The sequence below is a fragment of the Aptenodytes patagonicus genome, chromosome W (assembly GCF_965638725.1).
Source record: "Aptenodytes patagonicus chromosome W, bAptPat1.pri.cur, whole genome shotgun sequence".
In the NCBI taxonomy this organism is placed as follows: Eukaryota; Metazoa; Chordata; class Aves; order Sphenisciformes; family Spheniscidae; genus Aptenodytes; species Aptenodytes patagonicus.
Window position 1 is genome coordinate 14,812,718 of NC_134981.1, and position 19,292 is coordinate 14,832,009.

The window sequence follows — 19,292 nt, forward strand, 5'->3', positions numbered from 1 at the left end:
GACAGGCCCTGCGGCCACTCCAACCCCGGCGACAGGCCCTGCGGCCACTCCAACCCCGGCGACAGGCCCTGCGGCCACTCAGACTCCGGTGACATGCACTTGCACTGCGGCCACTCCAACCCCGGCGACATGCACTGCGGCCACTCCAACCCCGGCAACAGGCCCTGCGGCCACTCAGACTCCGGTGACATGCACTTGCACTGCGGCCACTCCAACCCCGGCGACATGTACTGCGGCCACTCCAACCCCGGCGACATGCACTTGCACTGCGGCCATTCCAACCCCGGCAACAGGCCCTGCGGCCACTCAGACTCCGGTGACATGCACTTGCACTGCAGCCACTCCAACCCCAGCAACACGCCCTGTGGCTGAACCAAAGAACGAGCCTGTGCCAGTATCAGTCGCCCCTGTACACAAGAAGAAATTTTGGAAGCGGAAGTCAGCTCGTTTAGTAAGGGAGGAAGAAGCTTCTTCTAAAAGGGAACCGGAGGAAGAAGTATACGAGACAGATGACCCTAGAGAAGGACCATCACGAGAACGGGAGGAGGAAAGCCGGCCGCTGATCGGGGAGGAGGAAGAGGAAGAACTCATAAACGAGGCAGTGACCACCCGATCTCTATCCCTGAGTGAGCTGCGAGATATACGAAAAGATTTCAGCCATCATCCAGGCGATCATATTGTCACCTGGCTGCTCCGATGCTGGGATAATGGGGCCAGTAGCCTGGAATTAGAGGGTAGGGAAGCCAAGCAGCTGGGATCCCTTTCTAGGGAAGGGGGCATTGACAAAGCAATTGGAAAAGGGACACGTATCCTCAGCCTTTGGAGGCGACTCCTGTCAAGCGTGAAGGAAAGGTATCCCTTTAAGGAAGATGTCATATGTCGCCCAAGCAAGTGGGCCACCATGGAGAAGGGTATCCAGTTTCTGAGAGAATTAGCTGTGCTGGAGGTGATTTATGATGACCTGAACAATGAACAACTATCCAAAGATCCAGACGAAGTCAAGTGCACACGACCCATGTGGCGGAAGTTTATAAGGAGCGCACCATCGTCATACGCCAATTCATTGGCAGTGATAACCTGGAAAGATGGAGAGGAACAAACAGTGGATGAATTGGCTAGTCAACTCCGGCAATACGAGGAAAGTCTTTCTTCCTCCATCGTCTCGGCTGTGGAGAAACTGTCCGAAAAACTGTCCCGGGAGATCCAGCAACTCAGAGAGGATAGGTCCTACTCCTCACCTATACGGACCAGTATCTCGGCTATTAGAAGTAAGCGTTCTTTTGCTCAAGAGAGAGAATATAAAGGATACACACCACGGGGCACCCTATGGTTTTACCTGCGTGACCACGGAGAGGACATGAGGAAGTGGGATGGGAAACCTACTGCAGCCCTAGGGGCACGGGTACGCGAATTGCAAGGGAAAACAATCACAGAAAGAGGTTCTTCCAGGAAAATTGCTGCTCCAGTTTCCAGCGGGCAGTTCCCCAGAGAGAGTAGAAGGGCTGATCTTACTCTTGATCTTAATGAAGAAACTTCTGACTCATACGTACAAGAAATGAGAAACGAGTACTGTGATGAGGATTAGAGGGGCCCTGCCTCCAGCCAGGGGGAGGAAAGGGACAACCGGGTTTACTGGACTGTGTGGATTCGGTGGCCTGGCACATCAGACCCACAGAAGTATAAGGCTCTGGTAGACACCGGTGCCCAGTGTACCCTAATGCCAGCAAGATATATAGGAACAGAACCCATCTGTATTTCTGGGGTGACGGGGGGATCCCAACAGCTATCTGTATTGGAAGCCGAAGTGAGTCTAACTGGGAATGGGTGGCAGAAGCACCCCATTGTGACTGGCCCAGAGGCTCCGTGCATCCTTGGCATAGACTCCCTCAGGAGAGGGTATTTCAAGGACCCAAAAGGGTACAGGTGGGCTTTTGGTATAGCTGCCTTGGAGACGGAGGAGATTAAACAGCTGTCCACCTTGCCTGGTCTCTCAGAGGACCCTTCTGTTGTGGGGTTGCTGAAGGTCGAAGACCAACAGGTGCCAATCGCTACCACCACAGTGCACCGGCGGCAATATCGCACCAACCGAGACTCCCTGATTCCCATCCATGAGCTGATTCGTCGACTGGAGAGGCAAGGAGTGATCAGCAAGACCCGCTCACCCTTTAACAGTCCCATATGGCCAGTGCGGAAGTCTAATGGAGAGTGGAGACTGACAGTAGACTATCGTGGCCTAAATGAAGTCACGCCACCGCTGAGTGCTGCTGTGCCAGACATGCTAGAACTTCAATATGAATTGGAATCAAAGGCAGCCAAGTGGTATGCCACAGTTGATATTGCTAATGCGTTTTTCTCAATCCCTTTGGCAGCAGAGTGCAGGCCACAATTTGCTTTCACTTGGAGGGGCGTCCTGTACACCTGGAACCGACTGCCCCAGGGGTGGAAACACAGCCCTACCATTTGCCATGGACTGATCCAGACTGCACTGGAGCAGGGTGGAGCTCCAGAACACCTGCAATACATTGATGACATCATCGTGTGGGGCAACACAGCAGGAGAAGTTTTTGAGAAAGGGAAGGAAATAGTCCAAATCCTGCTGAAGGCCGGTTTTGCCATAAAACAAAGTAAGGTCAAGGGACCTGCACAGGACATCCAGTTTTTAGGAATAAAATGGCAAGATGGACGTTGTCAGATCCCAATGGATGTGATCAACAAAATAACAGCCATGTCTCCACCAACTAGCAAAAAAGAAACACAAGCTTTCTTAGGCGTCGTGGGTTTTTGGAGAATGCACATTCCAAATTACAGTCTGATTGTAAACCCTCTCTATCAAGTGACCCGAAAGAAGAACGATTTCAAATGGGGCCCTGAGCAACGACAAGCTTTTGAACAAATTAAACGGGAGATAGTTCATGCAGTAGCCCTGGGGCCAGTCTGGGCAGGGCAAGATGTAAAAAATGTGCTCTATACCGCAGCCGGGGAGAATGGCCCTACCTGGAGCCTCTGGCAGAAAGCACCAGGGGAGACTCGAGGTCGACCCCTAGGGTTTTGGAGTCGGGGATACAGAGGATCCGAGGCCCGCTATACTCCAACTGAAAAAGAGATATTAGCAGCATATGAAGGGGTTCGAGCTGCTTCAGAAGTGATCGGCACTGAAGCACAGCTCCTCCTGGCACCCCGACTGCCAGTGCTGGGCTGGATGTTCAGAGGGAGGGTCCCCTGTACACATCATGCAACTGATGCTACATGGAGTAAGTGGGTCGCACTGATCACACAACGGGCTCGAATAGGAAACCCCAGTCGCCCAGGAATTCTGGAAGTGATCATGGATTGGCCAGAGGGCAAAGATTTTGGAATATTGCCAGAGGAGGAGGTAACGCGTGCTGAGGAGGCCCCAATGTATAATGAACTACCAGAAAATGAGAAGCAATATGCCCTGTTCACTGATGGGTCCTGTCGTCTTGTGGGAAAGCATCGGAGGTGGAAAGCTGCTGTATGGAGTCCTATGCGACAAGTTGTAGAAACGGCTGAAGGAGAAGGTGAATCGAGCCAATTTGCAGAAGTAAAGGCCATCCAGCTGGCTTTAGACATTGCTGACCGAGAAAAGTGGCCAGTGCTCTATCTCTATACTGACTCATGGATGGTGGCAAATGCCCTGTGGGGGTGGTTGCAGCAATGGAAGCAGAGCAACTGGCAGCGCAGAGGCAAACCCATCTGGGCTGCCGCATTGTGGCAAGATATTGCTGCCCGGGTGGAGAACCTGGTTGTAAAAGTCCGTCACGTAGATGCTCACGTACCCAAGAGTCGGGCCACTGAAGAACATCAAAACAACCAGCAGGTGGATCAGGCTGCTAGGATTGAAGTGGCTCAGGTGGATCTGGACTGGCAACATAAGGGTGAATTATTTCTAGCTCGGTGGGCCCATGACACCTCAGGTCACCAAGGAAGAGATGCAACATACAGATGGGCTCGTGATCGAGGGGTGGACTTGACCATGGACACTATAGCCCAGGTTATCCATGAATGCGAAACATGTGCTGCAATCAAGCAAGCCAAGCGGTTAAAGCCTCTCTGGTATGGAGGACGATGGTTGAAATATAAATATGGGGAGGCCTGGCAGATCGATTATATCACACTCCCACAAACCCGCCAAGGCAAGCGCCACGTGCTTACAATTGTGGAGGCAACCACCGGATGGCTGGAAACATATCCCGTGCCCCATGCCACTGCCCGGAACACTATCCTGGGCCTTGAAAAGCAAGTCCTATGGCAACATGGCACCCCAGAAAGAATTGAGTCAGACAATGGGACTCATTTCCGAAACAACCTCATAGACACCTGGGCCAAAGAGCATGGCATTGAGTGGGTGTATCACATCCCCTATCATGCACCAGCTTCTGGGAAAATTGACTGATACAATGGACTGTTAAAGACTACGCTGAGAGCAATGGGTGGTGGGACGTTTAAACATTGGGATACGCATTTAGCAAAGGCCACCTGGTTAGTCAACACGAGGGGATCTGCCAATCGAGCAGGCCCTGCCCAGTCAGAACTTTTACGTACTGTAGATGGGAATAAAGTCCCTGTAGTACACATAGAAAATATGCTGGGGAAGACAGTCTGGGTTATTCCTGCCTCGGGCAGAGGCAGACCCATCCGTGGGATTGCTTTTGCTCAAGGACCTGGGTGCACTTGGTGGATAATGCGGAAGGATGGGGAAGTCCGATGTGTGCCTCAAGGGGATTTGATTTTGGGTGAGAATAGCCAATGATCTGAATTATGTGATGTTAAGTACTAATTATAGTTATAATAGTTATACTAATAATACACAGATATACTAATAATACTAATAATATTATATGCCATACTAATGTTATTATAATAAGAATCACCCAGACTAATGAAGAATAACTTCAGTGAAACCAAGCAAAGCACAGTGATGATGGTACCAGAACTGACTTCAACATGAAACAATCCAACACCACATACCATCTCCATTTTTCCTGCCCTGAAAGATTATTATGACAGATGGAGCCCGAAGTCATGGACTAAATGAACTCACCGAACATTTTAGAGGGATGGCCCACAGATGAAGGGAATGATATCTGTGTATGTGTGTATATATATATATAAAAGGGGGTGGTGATTAATGAAAATGTACTGGAAAATGTGAGACGAGCATGACGCAGATGGTATAGAATAAGGGGTGGATATTGTCCTGGTTTCGGCAGGGATAGAGTTAATTTCCTTTCTAGTAGCTGGTACAGTGTTTTGGATTTAGGATGAGAACAAAGTTGATAACACACCGGTGTTTTAGTTGTTGCTAGGTAATGCTTACACTAGCCAAGGCCTTTTCAGCTTCCCATGTTCTACCGACTGAGAAGGCTGAAGGTGCACAAGAAGCTGGGAGGGGGCACAGCCAAACTGGCCAAAGGGACATTCCATACCATGTGACGTCATGCTCAGTACATAAACTGGGAAAGCTGGCCGGGGGGGGCCAGCTGGGCATCGGGGACTGGCTGGGCATCGGTCAGCGGGTGGTGAGCAATTGTACTGTGCATCACTTGTTTTGTGTATTATTATTATTATTATCATATTATTATTATCATTTTATTTCAATTATTAAACTGTTTTTATCTCAACCCACGAGTCTTTCTAACTTGTGCTCTTCCAATTCTCTCCCCCATCCCACCGGGTGGGGGGGAGTGAGCGAGCGGCTGCGTGGTGCTTAATTGCTGACTGAGATTAAACCACGACAGTCGGCTGCTTTTTTGTTAATGGGATGTTTTGTGGAGAGAAAAGTAGAAACTTTGGTTTGCTAAAAATTCTTTGTCTCCTGTTGCACTTACAACTCCATTTTCTTCAGGCTGAATCAAAGGGTAGAGTAAAGCAGCCTAGTTTAGCATCAGAAAAGATACCTATGTTTTATGAACACCCCACCCCCCAAAAAAAAAAGTTTTTATTTTTTATTGTAGCCAGAAATGACTTTGATCCTTTCAAAGGCTAAAGCAGATTCAAACTTTGTGAGCCAGTCAGCAGAAGGGCTAGACAAACAGAACTAACACAGCTGTGGTATGTCTGCTACTCTTAAGTGCCATAGAGAGAGATGCATAAAGAGCATTTTGAGCTTTATTTGAGATTACCTGCACTGTTACCAAAGGTGTGACTACAGCTCAGAGGAGGGTATGTCTGAGCCTTGCTGGGTGCTGACAGCAGTCATCAGCCTGGGGAGTTGTGAGGCTGCTTCAGAGATCCCAGCTGTTATCAAGTACTTCAGCAGAGGTGGAGGGAGGGCAGAGATGGGGTAACAGGTAGAAAGGAAACTGGTAGGTGATTTTCTTGTTGCCAACCATTCGCTTTGCTTGCCCTAGAGGACTTACTGTGTTTGTGCCTTTAAAAATTAAAAAAAAAAAAAGTAGAGGTGATTTTGAGAATGGCTGTGTTTAGTGTGGTGTGCCACCTACTGCAAACTATTAAAGCTTCAGACTTAAATAAATCTTAGAGCATATTGCAGGGCACATATTTTCTTATCCTTTTAAAAGAACCTGTAAGATTTTTTTTATAAAATTTTATGAACTTTTAATTAACTTCATGGTCCTGACTAGAACAGGAGATTTTTGTTTCAAATTGCATGTTTTATTTTAAGATGGTAGTGTAATACACATGCTGAAGTAGCATCAAACTGACTTTTTGTAGGCAAGTGTAAATATGGTGTTTTTAAAACTTCCAAGTGCTTGCAACCTAAATGTTGTTCTAACAGTTTTAAATATCTGAATAGGTGGAGATTCAAAGTTGGAGACAGCACCTAAGTTACCTAATAGGGAAAATACTGAAGGCTTGACTTCCAGATTAATCTCATTGGGGAAGCCTGGAAGGCAGACAAGAGATGACAGAGATGGTTTCCATAAACTTCAGTTTGATAAGAAAAGTAGAAATGAGCACAATAAATTATGTGTATTTCTGTTTTTTGTATATATTGAAGATAAAGGGAGAATATTTATTCCTCAGCATTTTTGGGGTTGTTTCTTTTACGCTGTTTGTTCAGAGTGTTGTTGAATTGCTGCAGTGAATATAGCTGATCTAGCGATCTCAAAATGTTCCTCCTTGAGGGGGAAAAAACCTGCCAATTCCCTGCTGCCATGCTTTGTGTATGATTGCAGGAGTACAGTGCCTGAAAAGCTGGAGAAAGCAGGCTGTGATCTCTTGGTCTTAAACCCTAGGAAGCAAAAGTCCTGGAACTTTTGAACCTTGAGGAAGGTTTTGGCTTAGCATCTGTATTGCTGCTTAGCAGTAAGCAGTAGCAATACAAAATAGCCATCGAAGGGTGACTGATATTACACCTGCGGAAAACTTCTGTATCTGTGTGTGGATGTGTCTGTCAATGTGGACAAATTGCATGTACATACAAAGTGGGTATCTTAGAAAGGATTTATAACTTAATTTGTAATAAAAAGAAGAAAACAGGTTGAAAAATAGCTCATGTAAAAAATCAAAAATCTATATGCTGTATTTCTTCAAGGGGATTACTGGGAGATCTAAACAGAAAGTACGCCTGAGATAGATAAGAAGCAGCCAGATCTCTTAAAAATGTGTTAAGATTTCTAAGATTTCAAGCATCTTCCTGATTACCTAAGAAAACATGGCAGTTTTCCTTGTAAGGAAGTGATGGAAAGTGAAGTTATAAATCCTACGTAGATTTAGAAATAGTTATTTCAAAAGCCTTTTCATAAGGTTTTTCAGGGAGGGGTTAGGGCATATTTAAAATTTTTGCAAGAACATACAAGAGTTGTTGTGTGTGGGGTTTTTTTGGTTTTTTTTCCTTCTTATTCCCCCACCAATGGGGCAGTCTTTCAGGCATGAAGATTTTTGTGGTGCAGTTGACATATTCCTTGTCATCTTTTAATCTTTTTGCTAGTTATAAACTGTCTGTTTAATATCAGTAGAGGAATTAACTATGTAACTTTTTATCAACTATATAACCTTCAAAATAGGTAGGTGTCTTTATTTCAGGTGAGTGGATGTTATATTTGAAGTAGTAGAAAACCTGGTTGCAGCCTGCATTCTTTCATGGCCCCAGGTTAACTATTTTTGGTAGGAAGGAAAAAAAGTTCTTCCCTGGATTGAGAATATAACTTCTCCGGAGCTGTGATGTATTCCTCCTTCTGTTTTGAGGTGAATAAGAGCTTTCATGCACAGGCTAGACTATCTTAAAGCAAGGGCTGTGTGACATTTGTTGTGCTCTTGATGGAGACTTGCTGCAAGTTTGACAACTAACAAATTTGACGCCTTTAAATTGCTTTCAGTAAATTTTTTTCTGTAATGCTATGTTCTGTTCTCCTGAAAGTACTGAAAAGGAGGGAATTGAAGGTAGCCTCAGACTGCTGTGAATGAAGATGTAAACAGAAGTATTCATAGTTAAAAGGAAGATTTGCAGCTCTGCATTTTGCATATTTACAGGAGTGCATCATTGTGCAACCTGTTTTGGATGTGTATTAAACTGCACATAACTCAAACTCTTCCCCCCAGCTTCCAAGGGGCATTTGGAAGGGTACTTATTGGCACTGATAAAAATAATAAACTGTTAATATGGAAACACTATACCCTTGGCTGATAATCAAAAAGAATTTATTTATTTGATATTTTAAAAATTACAAATGAAAACTTTAAAAAATTTTGAACAGTTAGTTGAATAAACCTGCCCTGTAGTAATGCTGAATGACTGGGGGTTTTAATTACAGCACCTCGTAGTTTTTCTATAAGAAGAGAGGTTATTTTTTTCCTTTTATAAAGTAATTCAAACCTACGTTTGATGACTGAATACTATCTTTTCTAATAAATAGCATGATTCTGTTGTGGTGGATTGTTTGTTTATTTGGGTTTTTTTTTCCCCAATTTATTTGTAAATGGGATGTTTTAGTCACATCACAGGGCTTTTGGCTCCTGTGGGTTCGTTGCTGAGGGAAACAAATCGTATGCCTGGGCACGAGTCGTGGCTCTTGCCTGTCTCTGAGCAAAATACTACACTGAATGTCACATTTTAGTGAACCTCTCGCATAGCACGTTCCCTAGGTCTAATGTGAATTGTTGTTATGTTTTTCTGATGCTTTGGGGATTTTTACCCAAGTGGTTTTTTTTTTTTTTTTTTTTTTTTAAACTTAGTTTAGGCATGAAATGATTGAAGAAACAGCCACGTGCCTGCAAAGCTGTTAGAGAAACACATGGTATTAGGCTGAAAAACCTAAATGCTTGTCTCGTGTGTTACTATTGTTTGATAGGACATTTTGGGTACCAGTTAAGTTTCTGGTTTCATTTCAGTAGTCTCTGAGAGCCTGAGGATGTTTAATAGATGCACATTACATTCTGGATTGTCGGAAAACTCAGACTTTGAATTTCCCTGTCTTAGAAACCTTTGGAATAGAGGAAAAGATTAATTAATAGGATAGTCTGTGCTAAACTACACCTTTAAAAACAACTGCTTGCTCTGTAAGACTAAATTTGTCATACCGTGAAGTACGATGGCTGGATCATTATTCACAGGCCAGCGTTTCCTGCCCAGGATAGCACCACAACATACTACCTAATGCTCTGGAGAAAGAAGCTGAGAACAGGTTGTGCTCCCTGGATATGAAGAGTTAAGGCAAAAGAATATAAGCTTATTTGTCTTGTAGAAATTGTGATTTCCAGTTGCTGATAGCTTATTGATGCCAAGAATTATTTTTCAAGTGTGTTTGCCAGAAAAATGAGTTAAAATGGCACCCCGAGGTACAGACTTTCTCAGTCTTCTTTCTTGTCTGCTTAGTACAAATTTTTTTATTCTTAAACCTCAGGCTGTGATTTCATCAGAATCGAAGCGTAAGCAAGTTCAGAGCAGGTCGCTATTCTAATGGAAAATCTTGAAGGAAACGCCAAGATTTGTTAGGCATTATTAGGTGGTTCTTAGAACTATGCCATGGTGACTGGCCAGGGCTGGAGAGAAAAGGACTACTATGCTTTGGTGGTGTTTCTTTTGGGACAGTTGATGTGGAGAAACAAAGTTCATCAGCTAAAGAACCTGAACCAAAAAGACAAGGCCATAAGGTCAACGAATCAGCATACTGCTTTTCTGGCTCCAGTGTCTCATGTAGGGATCCATGTGCTGCTTTCTTCCGTGTGCCTGGATACAAGAGGTCAAATGCTCTGCAGTTCACCACACAATTTTTCTCCTTAGAAATAGTACAGTTACAGAGATAAGACTCAGGGTCTGGCAGCAACATGTGGTTGAAAAGTAGCTGGCTGAAGCTTAAAGTAGATAAGACGGAAGTTATATTGCTGGGGGGGGAAGACCTTCAAAGAACTGATCATGGTGTTGGCCTTTCAGTTCACTGAAAATTATTCTCTACCAGTTTTTAATGTGATACTTCAGAAGCCTACAACGCTGCTGCATGTGGCTATGTAAATAGTGTCCCTCTGGCAACTTGCTCTACTTGGTTCTGACATAGACAGCTGTTTGGAAAGACTGGGACATCTAACAGATGCTATGAAATTCTTTACAAGTACAATTGATAGATATTATGGTGGTACAGATCCATAGAATTAGCTTTCAATGCAATCCCTCTTCTGTATAAGTAATGTTGATCTTCAGAAGTTGATAAAATAAATGAAACACCTGTCCTATTTATGTGTTGTTACTTTATGAGTCTGGTTAAATTAATAGAGAAATTAAGCATGGTCTTGACTAAATCCCATGACCGTTTACCTTTAACCATCTCTTTAGATCTCTTGCAGAAAAACACTGTTCAGGTCTGACTTCAATATCCTCTATAGGAAAACATGTGTGTTCACAGCATTCATTAGCCACCTAAATTGTGCTAGGTGCAGAATACAGAAACTGAGTGCTTAAGGTTCTAGTGTGGCTGGTACAGAGAAGGGAGTAACTTCATGTAGCGAGATTTGAATAATCTGAGTTGGATGTAAAGTGTGTAGGGTGTAAATTCCTCCTTAGATATTGATTTCTTCACCTTTGTTTAGTGGCTGTCTTTTCTGTTGCACAGTGTACAAATTAAGTGAATATTTTAAGTATCACATCAATGTTATAGTAATTATGTTGCATTAAATTCTCATTTTGTGCCTATGTTTTGGTCAGAACTTTTGTGTAGTTGTTTTGTTTCACTAAAAAATGGAGTTTTATTATTATCAGCACTTGGTATCTGTGTCTACGTTAAAGTTCACTTCTCTCTATCTCAAAGTATGAATAATGTCTGTAAAGGATACTTTCAGTGCATTTCTGCAAATCAGTGTCTTGCAGACATGTCAGACTTTCTACTAGAGTATTGCTACTGCTGTTCACCTTTTAGTGTTAGTCCCCATGAGTGTAGTGCTAGATTCAGACATACGAAGAATAGCCCATATCCAAATCATAGTTTAGATAGTTTGACAGCTGTCAGATACAATTTTTATTTTTTTTCCCTACCTCAACATTACAAACATATGCTGCTCTCCAGGGGAGACAAAAGCTTTCTATAGATAACCTTATTGCTTGGCTTCTGTTGAGATGGCTGAGTGCCGCTGAACTGTGTCCTAAAAATTACTGTGGCACATAAACCTGTACAGTCATTCGTGTGTCTACTGTTGGGCTCTTCCAGAATCCTTAAGTGTGGTTGACAGAGCAAAAGTAGTTGAAATGAATGCCTTTGCATGTTGTCACTGTTCAACTCACTATTGTATCACCATTCTCCTCATTAAGTGTCTAATTACAACTTTAATAGGCTTTCCTGACACCTTTTTTCCAGTTATGAAGTGTTTGCCTGATAGTTTGGAGATGAACTGGAAGACCTTATCATGCTCAGAAATGAGCAGCTGCCATGACAGAAGCTACAGGTTATGGCAAGGAGCTGCAGGGCTAAGGAAAAAAGAATGGGCAAAGGTTTATATATTAATACCAAGATATTTCAGTGAGAAGGTATAGGGTTAGGCTAGGTGGCGCTGGAAGCATGGTAGTTCTGCCAGTACTCATTAATGGAGCAGAAACTTTCAGGGATAAAAACTGCATTGAGTCAAATTCCTTCCTTATTTAAACAATGTTAGTTTGACGTTTGTGTGTGCGTTGGATTTATGGCTGCTTTTTTCCTTTTTATTCTTTCGATGAAGTATATTTAGGAGAGAAAATTTAGTCCATTGCTTTGATTGTTCTAAGTAGAAGGGTTATTTTCAGATACAAGTGTTAAACCTGTTTAACTATACTTGTTTTAATTAGTTCTTATTATTGTCTTGAAAGGAACTGACAATATCAGGAAATATTGGAGTCGTTACTACCAAGGATCCCAAGGGGTAATATTTGTATTAGACAGTGCCTCCTCTGAAGATGATCTAGAAACTGCTAGGAATGAACTGCATTCTGCTCTCCGGCACCCACAGTTATGTACTTTGCCGTTTTTAATACTGGCCAATCATCAAGACAAGCCAGCAGCTCGCTCCATACAAGAGGTATGTTAACGTGGCAGCATTTTGTCTGTATTTACTATCTGCACACCACTGACCTAGTATTACATATTACCCTGACATCCTAGTTAAGGACTGGCCTCAGTTACTCTTTGCTGTAAGTACACGGACCAAGAACAGTCCCAGCCCCTAAGAACTTAGTCCAATGCACTCTATACAGGCTTAGTTGTCCTGGAAAACAGACAAGTAATACTTGGATACACACACAGTTCTGCTTTCACCATATTTTGCTTAAGGAAGAAAAGATGTTTTTAAACTACTCTTATCAAAAGCTGCTGGAAGAGTGATTTTTTGTTTTGCTTGGGTTTTTATTTGCTATTAGTTTTAATCTTGCACTATCCCATTACTGCATTCTTTGCAACTGCTTAAACCAATAGATTGCAGCCATGGGTAGTCTTTTATGTAAAAGCTTTTTTCTTAACAGTTATGTACTGATGTGAGGGCAGAGTTGCAATTCCTGTTCTGAAGTCCTTAACCTGTTCTGATTTTCTTATTTTAAGGAGTAATGTCTTTGTCTAGTTTGTAGCTATCACATAGTAAATTATATAATTGTTCTATTCAGTGTACCTTTTGCTCTTAAGTTTCTGAAAAATTCTTCTTACCTACATTCCTATCATGTCACGTACCTTTGAGGAAATGCTGAAAGTTACTGATTCTTCATAAGAAGTTCTTCTTATTCTTCTGAAGTTGTAGGAAGAAATTAAACTTTGATTGTGTCATTCTGTTCATAAATGTCATTTAAAGGACTCTTCCCATTAAAGATTGTATGTGAAATCTCCTGTTTGTTCCGTGAGTGGTGTTTTTTACTACAGCAGAGTCAAAACTGTTTCAGCACCTTACTGTGCTGCTTTGTATTTAAAATTGTTGCTTTCTTAGATGCGCTTTTGTCTAAAATATGATCTTTCTGAAGAATGCCAATTCAATTCAATGCAAAACTTATTGATCTGTAGGATAACTGCTATTTGTACAGTATAGTTTTTTGTACATTCTGTATTGTTTTATTGTTATTTATGCCTCTTCAGTTAGCAAAAAGAAATAGAGGATAAAATGTTAAGCTTATTATGTGTTAAGAAGGAGAAATGTAAATGTGACTGGGGTATAGTGATGTTTTTAATATCAGAGGAAGAGAGTGAGAATCGTGTAAGCTATACTGTAAAATGTTTTATTAAATTGTTGGTCCTTTCCTCCAAGAATCTGTGCTTAGTTAAAAAAAAACCAAAACAACCCCAAAAGAAAAACCAAACCAAAACAAAAAAAAACCCCAGAAATAAGGAATTTGAATTTAGTATATCAAGTTACATAAAAAGGTAAACTGAAATGATGCAGGGACAGCATCTACAAGTTCTAGGTCTTGTTCACCTAAAAACGGATTTGGGAAGAAGTAATGAATATTTAAAGGAAATGTAATATAGATTTTAATATATCAGTTTATTAGTTTCTTCTAGTTTATTGTACAGTGTAAAAGCAAAGCATGTATTCCTAAGCCTTCCACTTAAAAAAATGACACTGTCCTGAGACACAACTGGTTTTCTTTATGTGCTTACAGTAGCATTTAAATATGTTTCTACTGCATGCTCTTCATAAAAAAAAAAAAAAAAAAAACCTTTCATTGTATTTTTATAGCAAACAAGTCTTGCTACTTTGAGTCTGTATGAAACGCTGAATACAAGAATTCTGTTAAATGTGCACAGCTTATGCATATTTTCAGAAAAAAAAAAAACTTGTATCACGAGCTCAGTGTATGTCTTTGAAATTCTTAAGAATAGTGAAAAACAAAATTACAAAAAGAAATGAAGGAGAATGTCACAAAGTTGTTACTGGTATTTTGTACCTGAAAAAATTATGCCCTGTATTTGCTGTGAATGCAAAGCGGGAGCCTTACTTGGTCAATTTTGAAATAGAAATTTATTGCTTTCCTAAAGGCTTTGCTGTGGTTTTGTCCTCATTATTGAGGTGTGAAATGAAAGAAAATAAAATGCTGAATCATCATAGAACCATTTCTTAGTTCAAAAAGAGCATTTTTAAAGCTTTAACAAGAATAATGTGTTGAGCATTGAGTTTTATTAGACATTTTTGCAGAACTAAGTCCATTAAATATAGGTATTGCCTTACTTTTTTATGCGTCATAAGACAAATGAATCACAGTTGAAATTTAGAAGTATGTATGCATTCTTTTAGACAACAAGTTGCCTTTCTTTAATGGATATGAAAGGACCCCTTGGAGTATAATTAAAGAAAATGTCTGAGTGGTGCGTAACAGGAATTGTAGAAAAATATTTACAACAAAAATCCTTCACAAAACTGTACAAGTGCCAAGCAGTTTCTGCAACAGATGTTAGTTATATTTATTGTTGGGAAGTGCAGTTGCTTCAGTTTTTCAAAGCTTTATATTTTATTTTTAATGTGTTTTCTCCATGCATTGCTTAGGTAGAAACAGTATTGTAGAAGCTGCATGCTGTAACTATTAAGCAATGTCATGAATAATTCAATTCAAAACGATGACTATTTTTAAGAATATCCAATTAATTTGTTTAATTTATGACATGTAATTGAACCTAATTCATTTTGCAGGCATGATTGGAGAAAATACTTAATATTATTGAAGTGATTAGGAAAAATTACAGGAGAAGCTAAGTCGAAATACTAATCAGTAAATGTAATCCTTTTTTCCTTTGTTCAGTTGCTGGTTGTCTGTTTCCTATTTTTTTAATTTTAAAATGAAACCAAGAAAGTACATTTAACGTTTCATTCTAGAAACTATAAATTAAGATGTCATTTTAAATATTGTGCCTCTTATTTCTGTTATGTCAACTTGTATGGTATTTATTCCACCTTCCTATGTCAAAGATATTTGTAAGTTGTTTTGATGTTCTCGTGACAGTAGCACATATTTAAGTGTTTTCAAATAGCTACTAAATGATTTCAACTGAGCCATGTTGAAATAAAGACTGCATATATTAACCAGACTGTAAAACTCAGACAATCATATTTGAGTCAATAGGTATGTTGCAAAATAACCTTATTTTAGATTAAAATTACAATAATGAAGAATCAGTCATATGTACGTCAGTTCTTACTGCTGTTTTGGAAACCTGAATTAGTAAATATAGTTACAAGTCAAAAATAAATTTAGTTACTCGGCAGATGGGAAGATGGTTTAGTAGTGGCATATCAGTTTGTTTGGCCACTGTTTCCAAAATACAGGGTGCAATTCTAAAACACTGTACCTAATTATATATTTTTTAATAAGTATCTTACTGATGGAGTGTGCTGCTGGTTTTCCATCACAAAGGTGCTTTTGATTATAACAAGTGTTTTTGATTAGTCAGATTTCTGTTACAGGCTTAAAATATTACAGGAGATTTATGGTGATAAAAGCACTGTAAATCGCTTTGTAAGGGAACAGCAGCATGACTATGATTACCAACTTGTTGATTTCTATTTTGGAATCTATGCTACTTTGTGTAATAATATCAGAAGCTGGATGTTGCAGTGGATTCCTGTGATTTGAACCAGTATGCAAACTGAGAGTTGCTTTCCTCCTGAGTCAGAGCAATATTTAGGAGTCACAGGTAAGATGGGTTGGAAGTTGTCCATAGCCACTGTACTTGAGGAACAGGCTGTGCTGAGCAAACACTCATCTGAATCTGTTGAGGACTTCTGGAAGCCATGTAGGACTGGCCAAAGTAGAAACCCAATCGAGCCATGGAGCTTTGCCAGTTCGATGGTGAAGCAGCTACATGTTTGGGTGGTGGGGTGTTGGATTTGGGGAGTTTCTTTGGTTTGTTGGGGTTTTTTTTAGATTTAAGGCTGTTTTCAAGATTGCAGTTGGACTAGATGATCGTTGTAGGTCCCTTCCAACTGAACTATTCTATTCTAAGATCATATATGTGAAGATATTCATAGAGTATAACCTTTTGGTGGGTTTTCTTTTAGTTATCCAAAAGTGCAGGCAATTAATACATTTCTTTTATATATATAAATTGTTGACCACTAGTACCAGGGGAAATCACTGAAGATATATTCTAAATTCCCTTTTTAAAAAATGATAGAACTTTTTAATATTGACTTACTAGTAGACAGTAAATCAAAAGTCTTCTCAGTCTATTTTAAGATTATAATATCTTTTTAAATATTGTTGTCAGGGGGAAAAAAGGTGAAAAGATTATGTAGTGAGCTGATCATAAGTGCTTTTTTTCCCTCTTGCATACAAGATCTTACTTTATAAAGTTGCAGCGTGTGAAACTCCAGAGAAAAGTATTTCCCACTTTCCTTTTTTCTTCGATAGAGCAAGATTAAAAATATCTTTGAATTACAAACAATATTTTCAAAAGCAAATGTGAAAGGTTGATCCCATGTTTACATAGATTGTGATGTATTTATCTATTTGAGAGTATTTTAAAGGCATCTGGGTTTTGAATTGTGGTTTTCTGCTAGCAGAAAAGTGGAGGGTCACTCTCCTTATGAAAAGAGCCACCTGAGCGATGTGAGGGCTAATATCCTGTTACCCTGCCAGTTTCTTCTCTGTTTTTTTTATGTCTGGAAATAATTTTGTAGATAAACAATGTCGTCTTGATGCCTTAAGTGTCTTAAAGCTAAATAACCATTGCAGGAGAATGGCCAGGTTTGTCAGCATCTGCGGAGGCCCTTACTCATGCAAAGGAGCTGGAGCGCTATAGAAACTGCACTTTCTGAGCCTGCTGATGCTTTATGGTCTGATTTGGCTGCATATATGACAGGCTTAATTCCAGGACTTTAATTACTTTGTATTTTGTGTTAGGGGGGTCAGTGTCTTCATACTATTTTGCCGTAGTTGATGCATTTGGCCATTTCAACGAAGCCACCGAGGCGAAGGGCTCCGGAGCGGAGGATCGCGCCGGGGGACCCTTCCTGAAGCGGCAAAACCCGCGAAAAGCAAAAGCAAAAGCGCAGGGAGCGAGAGGGAGCCCCAGCCCCCCCATTCCCCGAGCCGGAGGAGGGAGTTCCTGACGAGCGGCAGCTCTGACTCAGCGTGGGCGGGGACAAGAGGGGCGGCGGCCAAACCCCCTCACTTAAAAGAGCAGCCCCCAGGGAGCGCAGCGAATAGGATGTGGCGCGTCAGAAGGGCGTGGTGCGGTAGTTCGCGCAGGCAGGGCGTGCAGGGAAGGCGAGTGGGCAAGGGGCAGCCCCCCTCCTGGCTCTAGAGGCCAACTCAATTGGTAATCGTCGGCTTCCGAGAAGAGGACCAGCTATGGTTTCCACTCGGCTGAAAGCCGTCGCCAGAAGGCATGTGGTGACCCAGACGGAGCTCACACACAAGCATACAGCTGTGCAGGTCTCTGGCTGCAGGGAGTGCCTGAGCCTGTCAGCTCTACCGGAGGGCAGCAGAGACACCACCTGTGTGCGGTGTGACCAGGTGAATGATCTGCTCGGCCTGGTGGCAGAGCTGAAGGAGGAGGTGGAAAGGTTGAGGAGTATCAGGGAGTGTGAGAAGGAGATAGATTGGTGGAGCCGCACCCTACCATCCCTGAGGCAAAGGCAGCAGATGGGGGTTCCGTGAGAAGCAGAGGATCCCCTGCCTTCTTGCCACCAGGTAGAAAGAGGGGACCTAAGCGACGGGGGGGAATGGAAACAGGTCCCTGCTTGGGGTGCCAGGCGAACCCCAGCCCAGCCTCCCTCACCTTCCCAGTTGCCTTTACACAACAGATATGGGGCCCTGAAACTTGAGGGCGAGGCAAACGAGGATGTAGATGAAGGTCCATCCAGGGGGTCGCCTAGGGTGAGGCAGTCAGCCCCACACATTATGACTGCCTCTGCTAAGAAAAAAAGGAGGGTAATTGTCATAGGCGATTCCCTTCTGAGGGGAACAGAGGGCCCGATATGCCGACCGGACCCGTCCCACAGGGAAGTCTGCTGCCTCCCTGGGGCCCGGGTCAGAGACATTACTAGGAAGCTCCCTGGTTTGGTACAGTCTTCCGATTACTACCCGCTGCTGGTTATACAGGCTGGCAGTGATGAGGTTGCAGAGAGAAGTCCTGCAGTGATCAAAAGGGACTTCAGGGCACTGGGGCGACTGGTTCAAGGATCGGGAGCATAGGTAGTGTTTTCCTCTATCCCTACAGTGGCAGGGAAGGATACTGGAAGGAACAGGAAAACACACCTGATCAACACGTGGCTCAGGGGCTGGTGCCATTGGTGGAATTCTGGCTTTTTTGATCATGGGGAGGTTTACACGGCACCGGGCCTGCTGGTGACAGACGGAGTCCAGCTGTCTCACAGGGGGAAAAGGATCATGGCTCATGAATTGGCAGGGCTCATTGAGAGGGCTTTAAACTAGGTTTGAAGGGGGAAGGGGATAAAACCAGGCTCACTGGAGATGAGCCTAGGGGTGGCGTGCCGATGCCGGGGGCGAAATCGATAGCCCAGCTCAAGTGCATCTACACCAATGCACGCAGCATGGGTGGCAAACAGGAGGAGCTGGAAGCCATTGTGCAGCGGGAGAGATATGATTTAGTCACCATCACAGAAACATGGTGGGGTGACTCTCATGACTGGAGTGCTGCAATGGATGGCTATAGACTCTTCAGAAGGGACAGGCGAGGAAGGAGAGGCGGTGGGGTGGCCCTGTATGTTAGGGAGTGTTTTGATTGTATAGAGCTCAACGATTGTGATGATGGTACGGTTGAGTGTTTATGGGTAAGGATGAGGGGGAAGGCCAACAAGGCAGATATCCTGCTGGGAGTCTGTTATAGACCACCCAACCAGGATGAAGGGGCGGATGAAGCATTCTACAAGCAGCTGGCAGAAGTCTCTCAATCGCTAGCCCTTGTTCTCGT

General features: G+C 42.5%; 1 protein-coding gene across 2 annotated transcripts in view; it reads left to right on the forward strand.

Moving 5' to 3' along the window:
- LOC143172021 (ADP-ribosylation factor-like protein 15) overlaps nucleotides 1–19,292 on the forward strand; it is a 286,252-nt gene that overhangs the window by 124,492 nt on the left and 142,468 nt on the right. For both annotated transcript variants that reach the window (XR_012997266.1, XM_076361236.1), the window contains exon 4: nucleotides 12,254–12,462. Coding sequence is in view for 1 of the 2 variants with exons in the window: in XM_076361236.1 (XP_076217351.1) it covers nucleotides 12,254–12,462 (209 nt within the window). In the remaining variant the exon portion in view is untranslated. The remainder of the gene's footprint in view (nucleotides 1–12,253; nucleotides 12,463–19,292) is intronic.